The following is a 21919-nucleotide window of genomic DNA, read 5'->3' as shown; positions in this document are numbered from 1 at the left end:
ATCGCGTTTTTTTTTGACTTAGCGCATTCCCATAACGGCTATAGTCGGAATAATTAGAGTAATAACAGGCAGGGAGAGGACGAGAGAAAATGATGGCCGTTAATGAATCGTCAAATGGAAACGGAGAAAGACTGGACTGGGCGAACGGTGAGGAGCGCTGTGGGAACGTGTTTGAGTGGTCGTAAAATTACACTCAGCACGGAGAGACAACGACCAGTCAGAACAGCTTTTAAAACCTTCATACTTCTCTCTGAGAGCTGTCTTTACAGAGGCCAGAAACACTATTTAAAAACAAAAAGAAAACAGAGATATTTTTGAACTGTGAAGTTAGAATCAAGGTTCGGTTTAAATATATATTACTTCATTATTTGACCCCTGTTCATCCCATGGAGGTAAAACTTTAGATAAATAATCACTTTGGTCTTTACATAGATGATTACACCTGCAATTTACTTAATCAAGTCATTTGCTTATTTACAAGTAACTGATGATTCTATCTATCTATCTATCTATCTATCTATCTATCTATCTATCTCTGGCTGTCCATCAGTCTATCCATCCATCCATCCATCCATGTATTGATCTATGTATACATATGGTGGGATGGGGATTGTGGGGAATATTTGTGGAAACTGTGGAATGCTGAGAGCTCACTAAAAGGCCGGTTCAGTTTTCTGAGCTGCAGGATTACCAAAGACAGAGGCCATGTTTGGCTGCAGGCCTAATGTTTATCTCTCTCTCCCTCTCTTTACGCAAACACACTCACACACAGAGCCATAGACCTCCCCACACACACACACACACACACACACACTCACAGAGCCATAGACCTCCCCACACACACACACACACTCACAGAGCCATAGACCTCCCCCCCCCCCCCCCACACACACACACACACACAAACATGGACATAGTTCTTTATTCAACGCTAGCACTTTGCATTCCCCGCACTCTCCTGTTCCGGTTGCTGCGGTGATGAATGAATAGCCTGAAGAGTATGTTACAGCCAGCTCACAGTGCATGGTACCCACCTCCAGAATACCCCCCCCCCCCCACCTCAAAAAAAAAAAAAAAAAAAGGCCTCTCTTAAGCAAAGCAAAGTCAGTGATTAGCACGTCTGTTAGCCAGCTCCCCTCTGGCTTCATAAACTGGAGAGACAACCAGACATGACACACCAAGGACACAGGGCGGCGTACAATATCACTGAGTTATCCAACACACCTCCTACCCCACAACCCCAGCAACACAGCCTGGAAGAGAGAGAGAGAGTCAGTGTGTGTGTGCGCACGCATAGGTTTGGGGGTGTGGGGGGCAGAGGCAAGGAGTGTGTGTGTGTGTGAGTGTGAGAGTATTAGAGTGTGTGTGTGTGTGTGAGAGAGAGAGAGAGAGACAGAGAGAGAAAGAGAGAGAGGAGTGTGTGTGTGTGTGTGTGTGTGTGTGTGTGTATGTTGTGTAGTGTTGTGTGGTCTGACGGGAAGGGAGAGGCTGTGAGCCAAGAGAGAGAGAGAGAGAGAGAGAGGAAGAGGAGGGGTGTGGAATGAAGGGGTTCTGCTGATGAAGGCTTTGCCACCAGGGACAATTAGAAAGCTTCTAACTTGCCTTTCAGAGCAGCAGGTATTCCCTCACTCTTTCTCCTCATCAATTTATCAATAATCCTCACCACATGATTACAACAAAAGCTTCCTACATCACTTTAGCTTACCATCTCTCTCTTTATCTGATAAAAACACACATAGACAGGAAATCTGAAGATCTCTAGATATAATATCGAGATTTTGACCATCTAGCACAAACCGATAGCGCTCTCTCTCTCTCTCTCTTACTCTCTCTAACACACACACACACACACACACACACACACACACACACACACACACACACACACACAGGAATGAAACAATTTTTTTTCCTAAGCTTTACTTTACAGCTCTACTTTAGTAATTTCTCTATAAGTACAAAATTAATAAAGTGCCTCTCTCTCTCTCTCTCTCTCTCTCTCTCTCTCTTTTACAAAATCTCCATTTTCTAAGAAGCACAATAAAGCAAAGCCGGGCCTTCCAGGCTGCGATAGCGGGAATGACTAGATTTCCACTTTGCTGTAGAGAAAAGCACTCCTTAGTCTGGCGTCTCCCGCCTTCACGGTTTCGGACTGGGAAGAGAATGTAGCTGTCATACGTTCAAAGAGGAACACAAGAGGAGCAGGGAGGAGTCGTGAGCGTCTTCTCTAGGCTGTCTTCTTCTCTTTTTTTTTTTTGTTGAGAATCTGCTTAGATCCATAAAAAAAAAGGGGGCTCAGTAACTCTGATGGAACGCGAATCCGGCAAAAGAAACAGATCTACGCGGATCTTACGCGGGGGGGAAAAAAAGAAAAGCGTCAATCAAAAAGAGGCATGACTCGGCTGTCAAAAAAAAAAAAAAACACCGCGGGGCTGTATTATCGTGCGGAATAAGCGTTTGACGCGTAAACTGAAAAGGACGGTATTTGTGTATTGATCAGTGTGTGTGGAGCCTGTGAATTTGTGGAGCGTACACCAAACGTTGTGAAGCTTTTGAAATATACTGGTTTCGCGTCGTGCTTGAGTCGATCCATTGTTTCTCTCGCTCTCTCGCTTTCTTTCTTCATCTTGCCCTCCTTTACCCTCTTCATTTTCTCAAAGCAGAACAATGCTTTGTTGATTATGGACACACACACACACACACACACACACACAAAGCTCTAAACTCTCGGAGAGGCTATTTTAGAAGTCACCCAATCCTTCTGTGGCTGACACCACAATCCGAGTTCTGTGTTAAACTGAAGGACCTGAAGGCTAAAACCTGGTCCCAGCCTTGCTCTCGGAGACCGGGCCTCGGTGTCAGCCGCATGAAGCCAGGTCAGGGTGAATATCATACAGGGTTTAGTAGGAGGGTCAGTGGGTTTGTGGTGAACTGGACCGCAGCCTCGTTTCTCAGGCATAGTCTTGTGTTGCAAACTGAAATGTTCACCTCATTGAGCTCACTAATATCTTAGCTGTGCAGCTCTAAACCTACGGAAGAACCGAGCGGACCCGTATCTCGCACAGCGTTCGTTTTTGTAGAGATTGCTGTAGAAACACGATATTTCACTGAGTACATCTATGTACCAGAGTCATGGAAAGACCTGACTGACAGGTGTGGCTTTTCCCCGATGACCAGTTACTGGTAAGTTCCGTTTCATCGCCTGATATACGACACATTGTTCGCGGCTCTGATTATCTGGGGGTCTGAAAGGACAAAAAAAAAAAAAAAAGAGGTAAATGCTGTATTTAAGCGGGGGGGGAGGTGGGGGGTAGCAGCTCATGCCAGATCAGGATCGACCTCGGCCAAGAGGCTTTTAACTGTGCCGCTTGCCTTGAGCAAGCCCTCAGCCCATCTTGGATGGCGTGGCAGAAAAGCAACTCTTTCCAAATACCATTTCATGGGCATTCAGCCCATATGTGTTTCTGTAGGGTTTTTTTTGTTTTGTTTTTGCTGTGAGGTTCAACTTAAAATATCCAGTGCCCGCATGTTAAATAACGTCCGTTCCTCTGTAGATCCTCTGAATCGTATTGAATTGAAGATTCACTGTAGATTCACCCCGTTAGGTGTTCTTCAAATAATTAGCCGCGAACTGGCAAGGACGGACAAACTGAAGATTCGAAAAAGGAGTTTAATAAGTAAGCATACGAACTTCCCTCATAAGAACAGCTCGCTGTCATTACATTTTAGTGTGTGTGTGTGTGTGTGTGTGTGTGTGTCGGGTGAGGTATGTTCTCTCTCCTACTCTGTCATTCTCTCTCTCTCTCTCTCTCTCTCCTCTCTTTTCTTCTGACTTTCTCTACGTTTTTTTATACAGCTCCACATCACCCCTCCTTGTGGAACTTATTATTTTAAACTCTGGCAAATTGAATAACTCCTTGGAGTATATGTTTTTTATTGGCTATCGTTAATCTTAGTAAATTAGAAAATAGAGCAATGAAGCATTTTAATGACTTTGAATTCAGGTTTTTCTACTGAGGCCCTTTGATGGTGGCACAGCCTACTTACCCATATTTAAACACTCTGCAAAAAAAAAAAAAAAAAAAAAAAGAGAGAGAGAGAGAGAAAAAAACAGCTTCATGCTCCTTTGACTATAATGGAAATCCATTGTTTCAATATGACATTGAATTCATTAGAACAATTTCTCGAGGAAGAAGAACAAAAAAAAAACAAAAAAAACCCTCTCTCACAAGTCAGTATCAGATTTCCGAGTCAGAAAATCTACCGCTGAGAAAATCTATCGTTCTCGAAAAGCAGAGACCCAAATTTTTTTGTTTTTCTTTAAACATTTTGGAGTGGTCCTATGAAACGCAGTCGACGCGTGCGCAGCAGGGCGGTGTTTATTACAGTTTCGCATCATGCCTCCTCTCCTTATTCTTGTTTTCTTTTCGATTGTTTCTCTCCACGTACGATGGAAAAAAAGAAAAAAAAAAAGAACCTTGACATCGTGTTTGCACCTAATCATCGTGCTGCCTAATATTTTAGCGCGAAAGCTGTTAAGCAACAGAGGGTCAAGACATTCGTTTAAAAAAGAAGAAGAAGAAGAAGAAGAAGAGGAAGAAGAAGAGGCTAGGGGAATGTAATTTACTGCAGGTGTATTTTTGCCATTACTACACAAGCGAGGGCCTTAGTCCAACCAGAGTTCAAACCGCCGTCTAAACTAGCGCTAATGCTTTTTTGCTGAGCATGAAATGCAATAAGACATTGCTTTCAGAGCCTGTAAAACGTACAAGAAAGGTTGTGTAGACCCCATTAGAATTGAATGCTCTTCTTTTAATCCACTTCAAGTCCTCTCACATTTACTATACTGTTAACCTTGCAAACTTGATTTCTGGAAATCGATAAGATGTATGTGTGGGTGTGCGAGTGAAGGCACCTATCAAATTCACATGGTCCTCACACACACACACACACACACACACACACACTTTAAAAAAACACATGCTCAAGCATAAAATACACAAATGTTTCCGTTCATTACCGGGCTCCCACGGAGGGAAAGTATGGTATCAACCACGCGAGAAAACCTAGCTTTATCAATCTAATGATAGGTAGCTATCTTTAGCACGTGAGAAGAATAAACACATCTTTGAGGTTAAACCCACTGAACCAATTTCTCTTTCCTCTGCTGATCAAGAGTTGCGATTTGCATCCTCCTGCTCTGCACATCACTGCTTTTCTCACCCGTTCTTTCCCTCTCTCTCCGTTGCATCCGTAGCATCTGATGAAAACGGGGGGACTATCTGACGGGAAGTCAGTCTTCTGCCCTGCCGCTCTGCTACGACAATAAATAAACCAGTACTAAATAAATAAATAAATAAGGAAAGGTTACTTCATGTGTCGAGATTACAGTACAGTGCAAAGAAAATGTTTTCCCTCCATTATTATAACATATAGACCTAAAGAGAGAGAGACAGAGAGAGGTGGGGGTGTGCATAGATGTTTCAGAAAGTATTGAATTTTTATGTTACACATTTCAGTTGATCCATCGTCATCGTCGTCATCATCATCCTCATCCTCATCCTCATCATCCTCGTTAACATCAGTATCAGTAGTGACTACCGATCCTGAGAGTCCTGAGCACTGAAAAGGACTTTTCCTTCCACCACATTACAGTGAGAAAAGCACACAGCTATTTAAACAGATTGGACAAGACAAGCTGAGGATCCTACTCAATGGTGCAGGAGTAATGCGTGTAAAATATCTGTGGTATTCTCCAGTCACTCCGAATCTCTCTCCCTCCTTCTCTCTCTCTCTCTCTCTCTCTCTGTCTCTGTCTCTCTCTCTCTCTATTTCTCTCTGGCTGGACTGCAGGAGCAGTCCAGTATCTCCAGAGTGCTTACCATTCACCATAAATCTACCACCAGTCTCCTCTAATCTCCTCTGACTTTGAGAGGGGGAGAGAGAGAGAGAGAGAGAGAGAGAGAGAGAGAGAAAGGCACCAGAAGAAAGAACGGAAAAAAAAGTTTACGTCTAAAAGGAACACACACGTACACGTACACACACACCACACACACACGCAATCTTTCAATCCCCCCCCCCTCATCCCTCAAAAAGTAATTACGCTATATTCAAACCCCCAAAAGCATCTGTTGTTCCTCACGCAGTCATTTAGAATCTTATTCAGTCATCTCGTCTCCGTGGATTCTGCACCGGCGTAAGCGTTCTGAGGACCCAAACCGTCGAGGGAGGCCCGGGTTCACAATCAGACCCAAACACAATTTCTGCCAAGTCTCTGCCTGTCTTATTCCGGCAAGGCCAGATAAACCTTGAGCTGGAGGACAGCAAACATCCTTGACTCCTTTGGAGCAAGCAACCACTCTTTCTTTCTAAAACATGAGGGACTCCACCTCCAAATAAGCCACAAACAAAAACAGAGTTTCCTGTTCTAAAGCGTTACGTCCCTTTGCATGTCTATAATAATTCAATTTCTGCTTTTACTCTGGAAATTGGAAAAGTAAATCTACTATTTTAGGACTTCCAATCTTTTCCTGAGAAAAGTCTATATTACCCCAGTCCCTACGCATCGAGTCGCTCTGTCGTCTTTTTTATCGGGCGAACTTTGTCATTTTGGGAGGGATAGGACAGGAAGAACTGCCAAAAATGTTGTAGTCTGTTTCCTTCGAGTATCTTGATACTTCAGTGACGGCAAAGTTGAATGACTCAAAAGGAGAACAGCTAAAAGGACTAAGAGTAAGATACACAGTAAGAGCTTATTAAATAAACCATTTAACAACAGATTCAAACCATAAACAAAATCAGAGTAATATTGCTGGTCTGTAGCAATCAAACATTTTGAGGTGAAACAGCTATTTGCGGTTTGTTTTTGTTTTTGGGCTTTTTTTTTTTTGAGGGTGTTTTTCCATTAAACCAAGATAACTCCATGCCAAAACAGATATACACAGAGAGAGAGAGAGAAAGAGAGAGAGAGAGAGAGATAAACAAGGAACGACACAAGCAAGCTGTAAACATCCTAAGCGTGGTCTCAGGGGACTATGTGTCCACACATTCAACTGCACTCAAAAGACAAGCTCAAATCAACATATATAAATTCAATCTGAAAGTAATGGGCTCTCCATCTGTTAAAAAGTTCAATTATGACAGACAGCAGAGACATATTGAGGGCTTGATCTACATTATTGATAGCTTCCTCAAAGCTAAAAACACACCATTGCTGATGAAGGGAAAAGAGGGAATTGCAAACTGACCAATGTGCACTTAGCAAAGTCAGTGGCAGCACACAGTATGTAATGCCTTAACTGTTGATTGACGGGAACAACTTCAAACTCAGAGAGACCTCCCACCCCCCCAACCCCTTTAATGGAATTCTGTCATTTCCATGACGGGGGTGGCACGACACGGATACGTTGAACACCGCATTGCACTTAAATTTCAGAAGGTCCCCCGTTTCCAACATAAAAAAAAAAAGAACTAGAGGTGAAATCTTGGTCTCTATAGGGGAGCCAAAGTATCAGAATTAAAGTGAGTACAGCAGGGTTCTCCACATCAAGTCCTGAAGGCTCTGCTGGTTTGCTTAACAACCAATCACTCTCATTGCTGATTGGCTGAGTGGTTCATCTGACTTTCCAAGGTAAAAATGAGACTTTAATTAAAAGGTGAGAACAAAAAAAAAGGAAAGAAAGAAAAAACCCTCCAGCGCAGGAAACGTGGAATCCTGGACCACAGGAAACAGACTATAGAAACATGCACAGAATACGACCATGGAAAAACTCTAGAAACACCATCTCACATTTCCAATCTCGGATAAATTTGCATGTGAAAGGCTAACATAACAAGTTCAATATGTTATAGAGGCAGAATATATAGTACGTAACTGGATGTGAATGTTTTTGTGTTTGTAAATGAGTCAGTGTCTCTGAAAGACAATGTGGACTTTAGCTAGCTGAGGCTTTAAAACTAATTATGTTGATCACCTGAGAATTAGTCTGTTATTATGAGAGCTTGGTAGCCTTTCAGTTTTCAAGCTATGGACCTGTACCACTCAGTAAAGAGTTTGAGTTCTGAAAGGGGGCGTATAGAATGGAAACAAGCCTAAAGATCCTTTGGGATCGAAGGTCCAATTAATTTTCATGGTCTCTCAAACTAAAGCTATTAAAACACTTTCAACTTCATGGATATTTGGCTTCGTTAAGTATGATGGATGGTTTATTTAAAATATTATTAAAGAAACTCTCTGTGACTAATACCAAATACATATTACAGGCTTGCCATAGAATATTAAACAAAAAATAAAGAAAAAAAAGAGTAATGTGCAAACAGTAACAGTTCTCAGTCTAGTTAAGGCTCCATGTTAAACAATATCAACAGTCATGGCTGTATATGAAACAGACAGTGAATTACAATCGCAGGTTTTGTGTCTAAAGGTAGTGAAATCACACAGCTGGACTGAAAGAACACACACACACAGGTCACGGAAAACAGGTGTAAGAGGAGATCCATCCGAGAGTCTTCTCAGTTCGACTGCCGTTGTTATAATCAGCGGAAGGAAAGCTTGGGGTAATTAATGACTGGTGTAAACTATTTGCAAAACCGAGCTCAGAACATTAATGAATCGCTTTTTGATATATAATCAAGTAATTAGGAGATGAAGTCAAAGAGTAAATTGAAGAAGCACCATAATGAATCCTAGTGATTATCAATTTGAAGCCATCTTCTAATGCTCCCCGGAGGCCCGTTCCAGTTTTTTTTTTTTTTTTTTTTTGCATAACAGGACTCTGACGATATAACGCACTTCATTCCCGGATACGGAATGACAAGAAAGACATGTCCCACACCTCTCAATTCTATGATAGGGAGTTTTGATCAAAGAGTGTAGTTCTTTCTTTAGTTCTCTTGTTTAAAATGCCTTTTCAGGTGAACACCCATCTTATTAAAGTTGAACTTCAACATCAGCGATTGTGTTTGTGCTAGATGAAGAAAAACTTATCATGAAGTAAAAAAACAGAAATAACATGGTTTCAAGCTGTTTTTAATTATGTGCGTATCTCTGAGTGAGTGTGTGTGTGTGTGTGTGTGTGCACGTGGGTGTATACATGTGGAGACATAGGTTGTAGTAGATACATTTTCCCTTTGCTTTAAGCCTATTAGCATTCTGGGAGACATTTTCACTTTTGCACCACTTTTGGCTTCGGTCCAACATGCTCACATTCTCTCTCTCTTCCTCCCTCTCTCTCTCTCTCTCTCATTCACACACACACTCTCCCTGAATCTCCCTCTTTCTCCCTCCCCCCCCCCACCTTCTCTTCTCTTCCCTTCCCTTCTCTTCAAGGATTTGAGCACCGTAAACATTTACATCTAGAACGGGACATTTAATGAAACCGCCGTATAAAGTAATTAAAATCTCTTCTTCTAAACACTGATGGGATCTGATGGGTCCTGATGAGGGGGCTTCTCTGTTTCTCCCTTTGTCTTTCGCATCACCCCGAATTAAATCACCGCCGCGGCTGCTCTCCCCTGTCTGATCCTCACATCCCCCCCCCCCCAAAAAAAACACAGGATCTCACATTGTTATCCGCACAAAGAATGAAAAAAGAGAGAGAGAGAGAGAGAGAGAGAGAGACGGAGTGAAAAAGAAAAGGGGATGAAAAATTGAGGCGGCACGGAGAAGAAAGAAAGAGAACGGAGGAAATGATAGAGATGAATTTTTACGACGACCGAGTTTTGCGCATGATAGTAATCTCGTATCTAAATTGAAGAGAAAAAAAAAACAGAAAGAAAGTGAAAAGAGAGATACTGTTACTGTCGTTAAATCCCAGCGGAACTTAACGTAACGCCGAGATATACGCCACGGGTACATTTTTACTCATTTTACCTCACTGTGTTCTTACAGAACAATCTAGCACTATTGTGCTGTTGTATTTGTTTTGATTACAATAACTGATGATGATATTTGTGTCTATTTACTCAACCCTTTGGTCAGAGCGCACCAGAAAACTGACCCAATGGTCTTTGTTTCACAACAATTCGAGGCCCTTGGATGCGTACGGCCCATTAAATGAATATAATTAGGAATTCGAGTCAGCTAAACCCCTAAATTAAAGCATGCCTCTCTACTGAGCACAAAGCCACTTCAAACTACTCTTATAAATACGCTTTGTCAGGAGAATGTTGGTCTTAGTTAAGCAAACAGTACAAGGAAAGTTCTGTGAAAATGTGTCGGGATGTGCTCCTGTAGTTTTTGTGATTCACAGTCATATTCATGTCAGGTCAGTACAGTGAACGGGCTGTCCGTATAGTCTGAGAAAGCTCACAGAAAACAATGGGTCATCTCATCTTCCCAACGCTTTCGGCATGAGAGGAGTGAGTGAGTGTTGCACAGTTTGAAATCTCAGAGAAACTCGGTTATTAGTTTGGTCATACATGAAGGAGAGATTAGGATGTCAGATAAGTATGACCCGTATCTGTTTATGAGAACACTTATGCTAGTGCATTCGTAGGGAGCTTTTTATAGCTACCATAGGCATTAAAAGTGTATTTTGGGCTTAGTCCATCTCCCTCGTTCTCCTGAAATAAACTGTTTTAATCTTTAGGGAATACTGGGATTTTCAAACGATAACAATAAATAAGATGATTACAGAGATGCTAGATGTATACATGAAACACTCATTACAGAGTGTGTGTGTGTGTATGTGTGTACGTGAAGAGCTAAAACACTGTATACACAAACTACAAACACACACAGAAAAACATGCCAGAAAAAGACAAGACATTACTTTATGGACTGCTTCCCAAAGGGGTTTTTTTTTTCTTGACGTATACCTGCACTACTTGAAAGAGTTTGTTATTTTGATGATGGCCATTTTGCACTCGGCGAACTCACAGCAAACAGACCGGCGAGGTAAAAAAAAAAAAAAGCGGAAGGCTCGCGTTCGAATGCGAGGCACGTCCGCGCGTATCCATATTCACGCGGGAAGAGTGGAAGCCGGGGTTGGCCCGGACGCGGTGTCCGAGGGCCTTGAAAGGTAGCCGCGGCGCGTTACGTAAAGGGAGACAAGTGTAGCTGAAGAGTTTCGAGAGCAGATGCAAAGAAGGGTCGCGAGGGGTCAACGACCGAGGAGCAAGTGGATTTACAGTGGCTTCTACCGGGACGTCGCGTGGCCTGTTAGCTGAAGGTGCAACAGACACTTCAAACAGCTGCGTTTTGTCACCGTTAATCAGTCGGCAGCGGGTTTTCGTTTCCCGCTCTCATCCTGAGCAGATAAAAGGAAAATAAAGGGGGAAGGGCAGAGAGGAGAAGAAGAAGAAGCGAGGGAGACAGAGAGAGAAAAACTCGCGCGCACTCCTACGCTAATTCTACGTTTCATCAGCGTAACAATGAAGGGTGAGCCAAAATATTAATAAGCTTGTGTAATTATGTTACATTTTCATTCCAAAGACATCATTTGAATTCATAGTCAGGATTGAAAAAAAAACTGGAGAGAGAGAGAGGCAGAGAGAGAGAGAGAGGGATGAGTTATGCAAATAAACTCACAAATTACGCGAGGCTGGTTCAGTGTTACAACAGCGGAATCTTGGCAGCGTATCTGTTGGATGATGTTATTGGAAAGGACGCGCAGCACATGTAGCGTAGTGCTTATTTGCCTGATTTCACCGCGAGCATGGAGAACGAATTCTGTCGATACAGCTTAAACCAAATACCCTCAAGCCATGTGTGGGGGCTACAGGGTTAAAAAAAAGAGAGAAAGAAAGAAAAGAAAAGAAAAAAAGAATAATGGTCTCATCGTTATGACATTCAAACATTACCAGCATACGGAGAATCACTGACACACGCGGTGTAATCCTGATAGAACAATACGGAAAATATCAGATTTGGAAAATTAGAAAATCTCTCCTGGGCGGTTAGGGGGATACATTCTAATTCGGTGAGATTAAACCATGCTGTTGAGGATAATCTGAGCGAGGCTGTTTTCCCCTGTCTGTCATCGACCCACCGACGCTACGCCTGAAATGTTATGCTTACGAATTGAAATAATCACGCCGTACACCCGAAACAGTAGACGCTATGACCGATTTTATGAGAAAGGAGTTCATGGCGTAGAAAATAAGGAATTGGTTTTTAAAATCTATTCCACAGCAAAGAATAACAGCTTCAACTGCATTTTCTTTTCTTTTCTTTTCTTTTGAGTCTATGAAGCCTCTAAGGTTACAGGCTGAACAAATGAGTGCAAACATACTCGTTTGGCTCCTCTGCACATTCACAGTGAGCAGAACAAACGTCTGACGCGCAATTTCACTTCAGTTTTCTTGGACCTTTGACAGCAAATTAGGAAGCTGAATGTACGATCAGATTGACCTGGTATTGAAGTTCAACAGGCTGGCTTACCTATCCCATCTGCCTAAAGGGTTATGTTTAGGGTCGTGTCAGGGTTCAACGTCTCTGTTCTTTCTTAGCTCACTGTGTATCGTCAAACGCCATAAAATGCTCGTGATCCATTGTTTTCGCCGCCAAGCCGAAACACAGAGCAGTTCTGTTGGGAGCTGAGACAGTGAGGGGAAAAAAAAACCGCCAGCCTTAAGTCAAGCTTTAAATTTCCTTTAAAAGAAATAAAAAAAAAAAAAAAGTGATGCAACCTACCGAAATATCTCACAAACAACGAAATGAGCCGTTTCTCCTGCTGTAAGCACAACTTTTTTCCAAAGATTATCTTTTCTAAACCTGCATAGTTAGCAAACGCACATAATGCCACCATCATCAGCAATAAATAAATAAATAAATCAATAAATAAGGACGTCACCTGCAAAAAAAAAAAAAAAGAAATAAAAATAGTTAGGCCGCTGTAATTGACGGCCCCTTGAAAATTCCAAAATTTCAGTGTAAATCAACATCCCTTGTGTCAGCGACACACGTTTGGTAAACAAACGTCTTAAGCTTTTCATCCCCTCTTCTTCTTCTCCTCCTTCTTCTTCTTTTTTTCTTCTTCTCTCTCTATCTGATGATCAATACACCATCAGTCCTTCTTTGTAGACACATCTTTTAAATCCGCCATTCCCATCAACTGAATTTATTCTCAGTAGTGAGAAGTGTGAATCAGTGGTGCTGGTGTCCTCTGACTAATTCTATCGACACACCGTTCAGTGCCTGTGGGAAATTGATTTATTTATTTGTGTACGACCAAAAGAGTTAAAGCCTGACATAGCTAGCCAAACTGACTGTGTTCTCCCATGCCTGTGTCTCCTTCTCTCCTTTCCCCCTCTCTCTCACTCTCACCCTCTCTCTCTCTCTCTCTCTCTCTCTCTTTCTCACTCTCTCTCTGTCTCTGTATGATATCGATTCCCACTATGACACCGTGTTCACGCGGAGTCAGCATCAAACAACATGGCCAGCTCAGTTTTATGTTCCTGTCGTTGTTTACAAACAGACTCTCCCTCTCTCTCTCTCTCTCTCTCTCTCTCTCTCTCTTTCGCTATCTGTCTCTCTCCCCTCCTGAGCCACGTCAATGGACAGCTAAGACCCTGGAAAGTCCTCGCCCTCTCTCCTGCTGTGAACTCAGCAGTGCTCTCCTCAACAAGAGAAAAGGCTGGACCAAACACAGTTGCTCACATCTGTACAGCGCGTGGAGTTCAAGAGGGATCGGGACCATTTCGTTACGTAATCTTCTGTAGCCAGGGTTTTTTTGTTGTTGTTTATTTTTTGGGAGGGGTGGGGGGTGGGCGGGGGGCGGCAGCTGCAGGTTTGATCAAGCTAAGTGCAGTGACCTGTAACAATGTGCGTGAGGACAATCGGTGAGGACCAACAGCATGTGCGGTTGTACTGGCGAAATCAGCGTGGGGTAAAGGTTGTGCGTGAATTACATTTAATTGCACAATAGCCATTTTGGTCTAAGCTATACGATTTGCATTATATTCTAGTGTCTTTGTGTATAAGAATTGTGATTAAAAAAATGACTTATCTGCTGAAGGACTTGCCTCGTCTAATATCTGTATATCTTCAATCTCTTTTCTCCCCTCTCTCTCCTTTCAAACTCAAGAGGCTTCATACAGTAGTTCCCGCTGATATACAGTCAATCCGTCAGCCTTTTTTTACGGTCAATAAAAGTTCAATAAAACATCTCATCCATATCTAAGGAATTAATAAATAAAAAAAAAAAAAACAAGGCCACAGATGAAAGGTCAGGATATGTCCCTAACCTTAGCCCACTCCTTGACCCTAAATATTCATATATCATAACACAGGTTTATAAATGACCTTCATTTAGAAGCCTGTTCAGATAGCACCAGAAAAGCCATAATTCACCATAATTCAACTCCCCAGTCAAACGGTACCCAGTGGAGATGCTCCTCTTCTTAAACCTTAGAACCGGTAATATTTCCCCACCTACGCAGCAGCTAGCAGGGAGAACAAGATCTATGACTATTTTCCCAAAGTTTCAAAACCATTAGCTGCCCGTTTTTTTTTTACACGTCTGGATCGATAAAGGTGATAGCTGATTCTGAAAAGAGGCGTTTTTGACGTCCGTTAATGCATCAGAAAGAATGATGAGTCGTGTTTCTCGTGATTGAATCAGGTTTTGTAAGGTGATCATGGTGACAGATGGTGAGAGAGGTAGAAAAAAAAAAAAAAACAAGCAGGAGATTAAATATAGCTTACTGTAATTGTGTTATGATATCATATGCAAAACAGCAGTCTGGAACGGGGGGAAAAAAACGAAAGAAATAAATAAATTAACGACACTCGCATTTGAATGCGACACAATAACGGTACTTTGACAAAGGCATGTGTGGTATTGTGTCACGAATTGAAATGGTGTAACGGCAGCACTGGTCTAAGAAAAACGGAGACGGCAGGGGAGCAGGAAACTCAACGGTTGACGAGTCAGAATTCATATTTCAGCCATTAGCAGCTTGTGTCTGCTCATACAAATGATTAATGCACTGATGCAAACGCGGCCAAATGCAACGGGTCTTTCTCGGCGTTAGGGACGGGTTTGGGGGTTGGGGGTGGGGGGGGGGCACCGCTCGTGTTTGGCCCGGGAAAGTAATCAATAGGAACATGTCACCAAGCGCATTTAAGTCGGTTGCGGACAAAACAGCTCGGCAAAAAAAAAAAAAAAAAAAATGGAAACCAGGCAACCAAGGGATACACAAACATGAAAATGGGAATTGTCTCCCCTATCACAGACGTGCAGAGACTCTCTCTCTCTCTCTGACTCTCTCTTCTTGTTTACCAGCAGAGTGACTAGATGCAGCTAAAGTTCATGGCTGGATGCTCTTTTTCATTTGTGAGGCCAAAGCACATTATACCCCAAGGGGGAGGGGGGGAGAGAGAGAGAAAGAAAGAGAGAGAGAGAGAGCTCGTGAGAGAGACCTGATTAAGAAAACTGAGCCGTTTAATTCTCTTTTCTCACATACGGCCAGCCGGAGAAATGTAATTAAAGCTAGTAAATCTCCCATGGGCCTTTGCTACCTACTACACACCCGACATGACACCACATGTAATTCGCCTTGACCTACAAATTCAATGGCAGCGGAGCAGGGAAAAGGTGACCGGTCTCTACCGGACAACACTGGGAGCGCCGCGGCGATACATTTCCGCGACGACCACACACAAACGCGTTCCCGCTGCCAAACGGACGGCCCCCTGGCTCACGTCCGGCCTGTCAGTCAGTCAGGAGCCCTTGTTAACCTCTCCACATGTTTTTTTTTCTTCCATACCCATTTTTTTTCTCTAGAAAGTTCTCTTTTATAACAAAGTCCCAATAGCTTAGAAGTTTCCATGAATATGTACCCTGTTAGCAAATGCTCGGAGGAAAAAATGAGGAATTTTTTTTTGATTCGATGAATAAGAAGGTTTGTCATACGAAAAGCGAGTCTACAGAATGAAAGTTTGATGTGAACTCGCCGCGGAGGGTGAAAGTGGGACTTTTATGATCTATCCGAGGAGACTAATGAGATTCTGAGAGAGTGTGATTGGGGACAGAGACAGCATCAGCGTTTTCTCCCTCCTCTATCGGCTCTCTCAGAGGGCATATTAATTGTCTTATTGACGACACATGAGGTTTACAACCTGTTTGACATTGGCTGCGCCGCTTTCAAGAGACAGTTTCTCTCTCCCTCTTTCTCTCATTCTCTCTCTCTCCCTCTCTCTTGCTCTTTCTCTCTTTCTCTCTCTCTCTCTCTCTCTCTTTCTTTCACACTCTCTCTCTTTATTCAATAACCCAATGCTGTTCAGTTCTTCATAAACTGCTGCGCCTCATCAAGGACAGAGAGTCTTTTTAGCGTTAGCAAAATTGTCAAGCACCTTCCTATTTAACATTCAACTCAAAGAATCACAGCAGGACAACAGTGCTAAGCATCTTTATCCTCCTGTAAAGAAAGGTTTTTTATCCTTCAGCAAATGGATGCAGTCACGTCGGTTTTCCTGTTTCTTTCTGTTTTTATTTTTTTTTATTTATTTATTTTTTTGACCGATGTCATGGAAGAGTCTGAATTATTAATCGCCACCTAGCTTGCCAACACATAAAAGCTTTTTATAAAACCTTGTTGCGCGGCTATAGGCAGCGGATGACATAATATAATCTAAAGAAAAGTAGTAAAAGTGGTTATTTGCCTCTAATGTAGGGGATGAAATATGACTTTGAAGAGGGACACTGCCGCTACAACATTAGCACATTGTAAGTTTCTTATTTGTTATGCTCTATTAGACATGTATCCACTAGAAGAGTATAAACACAAACACGCATAGACACACACGGAAGCACTCGTAAGTGACTCTGGCATGACAGAAGATGAGATTTTATCAGGTCAAATGGTATGGCAAAGTCTCGGTCACAAAAAAATAAGTTTAGGGGGAACTGTCGTGCTAATAATCTCTCTTCACGCCCCCACCTGCGGTGTTTGACCTCTAAAACGACGTCCTATAAAATCGTTTTGGTTTTTTTTTTTTTGGTTTTTTCTTCTCGGCTGTTTCTAATATCAGAGCCGGTAGGGTGGCCCTTTCAGATCTCCACTGGAAGTGTTTTCAGGAAGCGACCTTTGACCTCCCCGACGACTGCATCACGCGTTTGAAAACGGCTCTGCTCTGCGCCTCCTCCTTGCAGCTGACATTTTGTCGTTAATCCTCTCAAAGTCGCCCCAAATATCAAATGGCCTTCAAACGGAATACGTACGGTCTCCGTCACCCAGTCCGCCTGTTTAAGAAGCACGGGACGGCCCACGACTTGCGTCAAGCTCCCCGGTTGCCGGAGCGATATGGTGACAGCGCCCACCCCACCCCCCCCCAACCCCTGAATCCCCCCCCCCCAACACCCTCCCCCACATCACTAGAGAGGCAGCTCAAGAGCCAAGCCAACACAAAGCGAGTGCCACTTTGTTTGCCACTTTTTCATAAATACTTGAAAAGGGTTGAGTCGAGAAAAGTGCCAACACACACGCGCACACACACACACACACACACACACACACACACACAGAGCACATAAACATGTGCTCTGGCACATCTCCATGCTTCTAATTAAAGGAGCCTGGGCTTTGACTAAGCAATGTGCACCTAGCTAAGCTTTAAAAGCATCCTTCATAATTCAGCAGAAAACGACGACTTAAAGGTGAAATTGGCAACATCTCAGAATTTAACCCCTGTGTTGCCACTTTAATGGAGAGAGAGAGAGAGAAGGAGCGAGAGAGAGAGAGAGAGAGAGGGGGAGTTCACCTTCCTCGTTATTTATTCATCTTGCGAAAATTGCACAGATGTCTCCCACATACTGGGAGGGAAAAACGGGGAGAATGTTTCAAAGCTGGTTATGTATGATAAAGTGGGTCGCACACCCTTGTCAACCCCCCCCCCCCCCCCCCCCCCCCCTTTTCGGGTTTCTCCTTAGCTCCCACCCACCAGGTCTGAGGTCCGTGTGAAGAAATCCCTGTTTTTACATCAAAAGACGCGCGTGCTTTCGACGAAATGGACCCTTATTGAGCACAAGGAAAACTCTTCAAGGATTGTTCATTATGGATGCCACTTTGGTCTCCTACTCCCCCCCCCCCCCCCCAACCCCCCCAGCTCCCTTCTTCATTTTCTCCCACGCAAATACTTTTAATGGATATCTTCACACCCGTGTCACAACACTTCAACTTCTTTTTTTTTCTTCTTTTTCTTTTGGAATCCACAGAAAGAAGAAACCGAAGAAGAACAAGTGTGATGTCGACGGAATGAAAAACACTTTGTGCTCGCTATAAAGGACTTTTTGTCTTTCCGTTTGTTTTTTCTTTAATCTTGTTTTCTTTTGAAATAATCAGAGAAAAAAATGGCACAGGGCATAGTTCAGTTTAATTAGAAATATGGTTTAATATAGAAATATGGTGAATGGATGATGTGAGTAGACTCTGTTGTGAAGGAGAGATGCCGGCTTTCCCTTTTGGCGTGAAAAATAAAATTCTGCTGCTGAGGCAAAATGCAAGCTATAAGACATGCGAGAGAGCATAAATAAATAAATAAATAAATGAAAATCTGTCATTAGGGATCATGCCATTTTAGGGTTGACAGAAACCTCTCTGTGTGTAGGCTATCAGTGTGCGTAGCATTGCCGTTGGCCACTGAAGGTATCTAGAAATAAAGACCAGCTCTGTTATACCGAAGCACTAAAAAAGCGTTCCGTCTGAACTACAGGTAAAACTAAAACTTCCATGGCGGAGACATGCTTACTGGTGTTTCAGTTTGTCATCATAAATTTTTACCCCAGGAATATGAAACATTCAGTTCTCTCTCTCTCTCTCTCTCTCTCTCTCTCTTTTTTTTTCTTTTGTGTCAAGGCATCTGATGCCAATCTATCGAACTGTTCGGTTTAAGATTGCTCTCCTGCCCCAGAGCCTCCTCGGCATTCGGGCCGCGTTCACCGCGTCTCCAAATTATCTCGAAACTTTTGATATGCTGCTGCCATTCTCCCTTTGTTATTTTTATATCTCCTGACACATGGACGCGTGAAATCGCCGAACTGTTTGAGGACACGCTGAGGAAGAATGTAAACTCTGACTAGCCGTGGCGCGTCCTGACAGTTGGACGGGCGACCGGTGAGATTCTGACTGACGGCGTTTTTCCGCACGCCTGCGCCTCTCCCCACGTACCACGTCGCGGAATACTAAACACGCGGCGAGGAATCCTTTATAGTGTTTGATCCCCTACTTATCTCGCTCACGGCGGAGAAGATACTCCCAGAGGTGGATGGAGGAAAGAGAGACAGAGAGAAAGAGGGAGGTAGAGAGTAGGGAAAAGAAGAAAATATAAAGAGACACAGAGAGAGAGAGAGAGAGAACTTTGGAAATGCTTTAATGGTTATCAAACTCTACTGTCATTCACGATGAAGCGAACACAGGAATAGAAAGGTGACGAGAGTTATGCTCCATGGGCCGCGAAACCCTTCCATTGGTTTATGCGGTCGGCGTGGGAGCTTTTGATAGAATGAAACTCGAGTAGAAACTCAATGTATCTCCTAGCAGAAGTTTGCAGAGATGAGGGGGTCAGTTCTACCTTCATTAAGGCCACAGTCTTAAGGTAGAGCACCTGGTTAGAGAACCATCATTTGCCAGACTCTCACTCTTTGTCTATGAGGGCTTCGCTGCTTTGGAAAACATGGAATGACTAAGGCCCTGTTTACACTTGGTTTTAAAATGCGTCTTGGGCGATCGGATCAAAAGTGGACAGCGCTAAATACAAGTGTAATCGACCACCAAGACGCATTGCGATCCAATCACTCAAACCACTTGGCGAGGTGGTCTGGGATGCATTTGACCACATACATTTTGTAGTGTAAATGCTAACACATCCTGATGCGTCCGCGACAGAGACTAACATAATAACCTTCTAGCGAAAGTGACGTAGCAGTAACGAAATTCGAACACAAGTAGTAAGCTGGACACCTTGGAGATGCATGATAGACACAGATGTAAATGGCAGTGTGTCTCGGATGTCCACTTGTGATCCGATCGCCCAAGACGCATTTTAAAACCAAGTGTAAACAGGGCCAAAGGTATACCCAGCACTGTGACAGAATAGCATCGGTAGGTTTCTATGGTTACCTGCGTAGAATCATTCCTAGGTTATGTCACAAGCCGCATCCTTAGCTCATGGAAAAAACACAGAATTTAAAAGACAATAAGCAAGAAACCCAAACTTATCCAACATCTTTCTCACTCTCTAATGTCATTGTGCAGCTTCAAGGCACTATTATGCAGGTAATATTCAAATTTCTGTAAATTGCACTGCTGGCAAAAAACACAAATTTTTTCTTGCTATTAAACACTTAATCTCCAACTCTGGGACAAGAACTGCCAGCTCTCTGCAATCTAGATCATTAAGGTGTTGTTGGTTTTATTTGTAATTCTTTCAGAATTACATAGAACCCCCCCCCCCCCAAAAAAAAAACCAAACAAACAAAACAAAAGTCACGGTACTATATCTTTCCAAAAGGAAAGTGCTTTTGACACCTGCTTGAGAATGCTAGGATTGACAGTCTGCCAGCTCCTGTCACCATGTTCGGGCTTGGTGGAGGAAGAGGAGGAGGGAGGTTGGTAACCGTGGAGATGGGTATCCCGTCTCCCGGCGAAGAACGTGCCACGGCACACAGCGGGCTTCCCACGTGCTCTCTCCCAGACCCCCCCCCCCACCCCCCCGTCAACACCTCGCTTTGCCGAGCACTTTATATAAGAGACAAACCCCCAGCTCGCTGACAGCCCCCCCCAGCCCCGCTCGCCCAACCCCCCCACCCCCACTCTACCCCCTGCAAGCAAACCCTTACTGCATATCTCAAGCAACAACAAAACAAGCAAACACACACAGCGTACACACACAGCGTGCACACGGGGGGGGGGGGGGGGGGGGGGGTGGACGTGACAACAGACAAGACAGAGCCAAACTGGTCACTAACGTCCGTGTCTCTGCACGCTCATGGCAGTTATTGCTTTCAGCTCTTTAGGCAAAAACATAAGAACTCTTCAACTCAAAAAAAAAAACAGCAATATTAAATTCATCACAAATTGTCACAGACTGCCACAGGCCAATTTAAAAAAAAAAAAAAAAAAAGTGTTTATAGTATGCTGAGTTCTTAAATTGGATCAAAGTATTTCACAAATACTTTGTAGTAAAAACAACAAAAAAAAATCAATTCATTAATTAGTATAACATATCTAATTATTCAGCATAGATCATTTTCCAAGATGAATTATTCAGTGTTGGCCAGACATTAAGAGTATGTTGTCAGCAACAATATCTGCTTTGTGCTAGTATAATATCCTGCTGCTTGGTCTCAAAATAGACTAGTGATTTCAACATATTGCCTTATGCTTTACATGGTGTCAGAGACTTAAAAAAACAATCAGAGATGGATTACGTTTGCGGATAAAAACACAAAGTGGACTCTCCAGTTAGGGGGGAAAATAAGTCAGATTGATTAACTGTCCACATGCCACTTACAATAGTTTAGCTTTTTTTTTTTTTTTTTTTATTACATTTTCCCTACAGAATGAAAATTAAATTGGCATTTCTGTTTAAGCTTCACAGATTGATTTCTCACCCCCTGGGTGGTATATAATAAGACTTAGGAAGCATGAAAGCAAAGCAATCTCTCAGCCTTTTTAAAAAAAAAAGAAGGGGAGAGAGAGAGAGAGAGAGAGAGAGAGAGAAGTTGCATGAAGTAACCAGTCTAATTTTCTTTCTCTTGCTTCGTACCTGAATCCATTTACCTCCAGGTTTAAAAATGACCAGTGAGTCAATACATGTTTTGGGTGGTCCTTTTTTTTTTTTTTTTATTTTTTTTTGATTACAGGAAAAGTAGCCTTGTCCGTGGAAATATTAATGACCCCCTCTAACCTGCGTGTTGAACGGAGAGGGAATAAATGACAGGAAGAGAGGGAATCTGAAAATTACAGATGACATTTT

The 21919-nt window shown here is 42.9% G+C and overlaps 1 protein-coding gene across 6 annotated transcripts in view; it reads right to left on the bottom strand.

Annotated features, from left to right (window-relative positions):
• Nucleotides 1-21919, bottom strand: part of pcdh9 (protocadherin 9) — a 195199-nt gene that overhangs the window by 114370 nt on the left and 58910 nt on the right. The window contains exon 4 of one of the 6 annotated variants that reach the window (XM_030782454.1): nt 16633-16646. The exons of the other annotated variants lie outside the window; for them this stretch is intronic. Coding sequence (XP_030638314.1) covers nt 16633-16646 — 14 coding nt within the window. The remainder of the gene's footprint in view (nt 1-16632; nt 16647-21919) is intronic. 6 annotated transcript variants of the gene reach the window in all.

Source organism: Chanos chanos, chromosome 8, assembly GCF_902362185.1.
Source record: "Chanos chanos chromosome 8, fChaCha1.1, whole genome shotgun sequence".
Lineage (NCBI taxonomy): Eukaryota > Metazoa > Chordata > Actinopteri > Gonorynchiformes > Chanidae > Chanos > Chanos chanos.
This window is presented reverse-complemented; position numbering and strand designations above follow the sequence as displayed.